Source organism: Poecilia mexicana, unplaced genomic scaffold, assembly GCF_051168715.1.
Source record: "Poecilia mexicana isolate PSO_F unplaced genomic scaffold, ASM5116871v1 scaffold_2, whole genome shotgun sequence".
Taxonomy (NCBI): Eukaryota; Metazoa; Chordata; class Actinopteri; order Cyprinodontiformes; family Poeciliidae; genus Poecilia; species Poecilia mexicana.
Genome location: NW_028263371.1, coordinates 40,667,797 through 40,669,963, shown reverse-complemented (window position 1 = coordinate 40,669,963; position 2,167 = coordinate 40,667,797). Strand labels below are relative to the sequence as shown.

The 2,167-nt window shown below is 43.6% G+C and overlaps 1 protein-coding gene across 1 annotated transcript; it reads right to left on the bottom strand.

Moving 5' to 3' along the window:
* Positions 1 to 272: 272 nt before the first annotated feature.
* Positions 273 to 1,257, bottom strand: LOC148160871 (ADP-ribose glycohydrolase OARD1-like). The gene is made up of 4 exons (XM_088016459.1): positions 924 to 1,257; positions 766 to 824; positions 569 to 681; positions 273 to 471 (listed from the first exon to the last, which is right to left on the bottom strand). The coding sequence occupies exons 1-4, from the start codon at positions 1,114 to 1,116 to the stop codon at positions 348 to 350; spliced, it is 489 nt and encodes a 162-aa protein (XP_087872585.1). The 5' UTR covers positions 1,117 to 1,257; the 3' UTR covers positions 273 to 347.
* Between the last annotated feature and the right edge of the window lie 910 nt (positions 1,258 to 2,167).

The window sequence follows — 2,167 nt, the reverse complement described above, 5'->3', positions numbered from 1 at the left end:
GAGAACCACCCACCACCTTTTGTCGACCTATTAAACCACGCCACGTAATGCTACGACACCACCCACGTGGACAGGTGGGTGTGTTAGGATCTGAATAGCGGTTGAATTCAACCAATCAGCGCTAAGGAGCCAGCTAGTCTGGACCACTTCAGGCGCAAGTCGCGCGGTGAGGGGTCTAAGACAATTAAAACACTTATTTGACAAAAGGTACAGAATACACATATCAACAGCTGAGTACCGCTAGTCTGGAGCAATAAAAGACAAAAGTCCGGTTGACGAGTAAAATATTTATTTGACAAAAGGTGCAGAATACAGGTATATTGCTGTCTGAGTACAAACAATTAGAGCTAAGGTTTCAGCTTTATCCCTGGCAGGCTGTACACCGTGACGGTGATATTAGCATCTTTAAAGACCTCTTCCAGGATCTCTGACACTTTTGACCATTCCAACTGGTCCAGCCCGCAGCCGATTCTGTGGTGGGGAGAGACAAGATAAAACACATGGTTTAATAACCGCCCGCTAAAGAAGAGTTAAGGGATATTTTATTATTATAATAGTTTCTACTAACCGTGGGATTGAAACCCTGTTGACACCGTTTTGTAAGCAGTGATATTTCATATCTTCCAGACTCTGTCTCAAGCTGATGTATGTGGGCTTGTGGCTGGCTTTTTTCTTTGTGATCTGAAACGCATAACAGGCTACGGTTACAAGATGGCGTAACAAAACAACTTTTTTTTTTTTTTTTGCTTCTACAGCGTGCTATACCAGATAGTAGATGAAGCGCTGACCGTGTGTCAGGACAGCACACTGCCCTGGCAGCTTCTCTGTTAGGAAACATAAACATGAAACGTTGTTTTTTGTTATTTTATTTATTTTATTTTTATTTTTTAACAAAGACTGTTTTAGTAACTAGTCTGACTTACTCTGCTCCTTTAACGCTGAGACACGTCCAAACTTCTTCTTGAACGTCACTGCTATGCCGAGCCCCATGCGACAGTCTTCGCTGATGCAATGGGCCATGGATTCATACCGCGGGCAGGAGAACAAATCTCCAGTCATATACTTCAATGACCACTTGGCTGATCGGTAAAGTTTTTTAGTTTTGCACATCTTCATACTGTTTATTTTTAAACAACTACTTGGGGAAAACTATAAAAACTAGAGCTGACAACTTTATAACAGCCCCAGACGGGCAATTACAATAGGCGCCACCACCCGCTGCTGTCAGAGGTGTTAAATTCATTAACATATAGACCCCCACCCCTACCCCACTCACACTCACCCCCCTCCCCCCTTAACCGGAAGTCCCGCCTACCTGTCACTTTGATTGAGATGAAGGGTGTACTTAGCTTCTCTCACAGTTGAATGTTTTGCACCACGTGCCGAGCCCCCAAGATGTTAGCCCAAGCAAGAGTACTGTGATCGTTTGTGTTCGCCTTATTAAATCGAAATCTGAACTGCTCCCTTTCTTTCAAATCCGTCATTCAGAAACTTTCAATTTTCATGCACCTGCCATCAGAGCAGCCAGACAGCCCACATGAATATATTCAACATCACACAGAGACAGTGAACAGAGGGGGATCTGTTTAATGTTCTGAGAGGAGGAAGAATTATGCTTTAATATTTAAACTGCCTTCTTTTACTCTGGAGGTCTCAGTATATTGCTCAAATTCTCATTGTTTTCTTTATGTTAACAACACAATGGTGGCATGACATGACAATCAGCTTGACAGGGAAGCTACACCGGCGTCAGATCCATCCAAACTCTCTTTCAATTATCATCCCTGTGCACATGAAATGGAATGCACAATGGTGGAGTCTATAATATTCATTTATTCTGACTTCCCCGCAGTTACTGTGTAAATTTGACTGAGGGATGGGTTAACTGCAACATGCATGAAAGAGTAAAAAGCACGAGTTACATTTTCGGAGCTCTATTAAAGTTTCTGGTGCTGCGCGGCACAGCTATATTTCTTGGGAAAATCTGATGTTTGCAGAGAGTAATTTCAGCTGCCACCTCAGTCTTTGCTGCTTGTTGGTGTCTCGGGGTTAAAGTTTCATGGCTAGCAGGGCACCGACAAAGCTGCAGAAAGAGCCACCAGCAATCTGGCAGGTCGGTGAAGAAAACCGGAGCCTAATTAACCTCTGAGTGAGCAGGTCTGCATCG

Bases quoted from the DNA above. Each gene is read 5' to 3' on its own strand.
- LOC148160871 (XM_088016459.1), bottom strand. From the start codon at position 1,116: ATGAAGATGTGCAAAACTAAAAAACTTTACCGATCAGCCAAGTGGTCA. The intron at 825-923 runs GTAAGTCAGACT...GTTTCCTAACAG, and splicing joins CTCAGCGTTAAAGGAGCAGA to AGAAGCTGCCAGGGCAGTGT. The intron at 682-765 runs GTATAGCACGCT...TATGCGTTTCAG, and splicing joins AGCGCTTCATCTACTATCTG to ATCACAAAGAAAAAAGCCAG.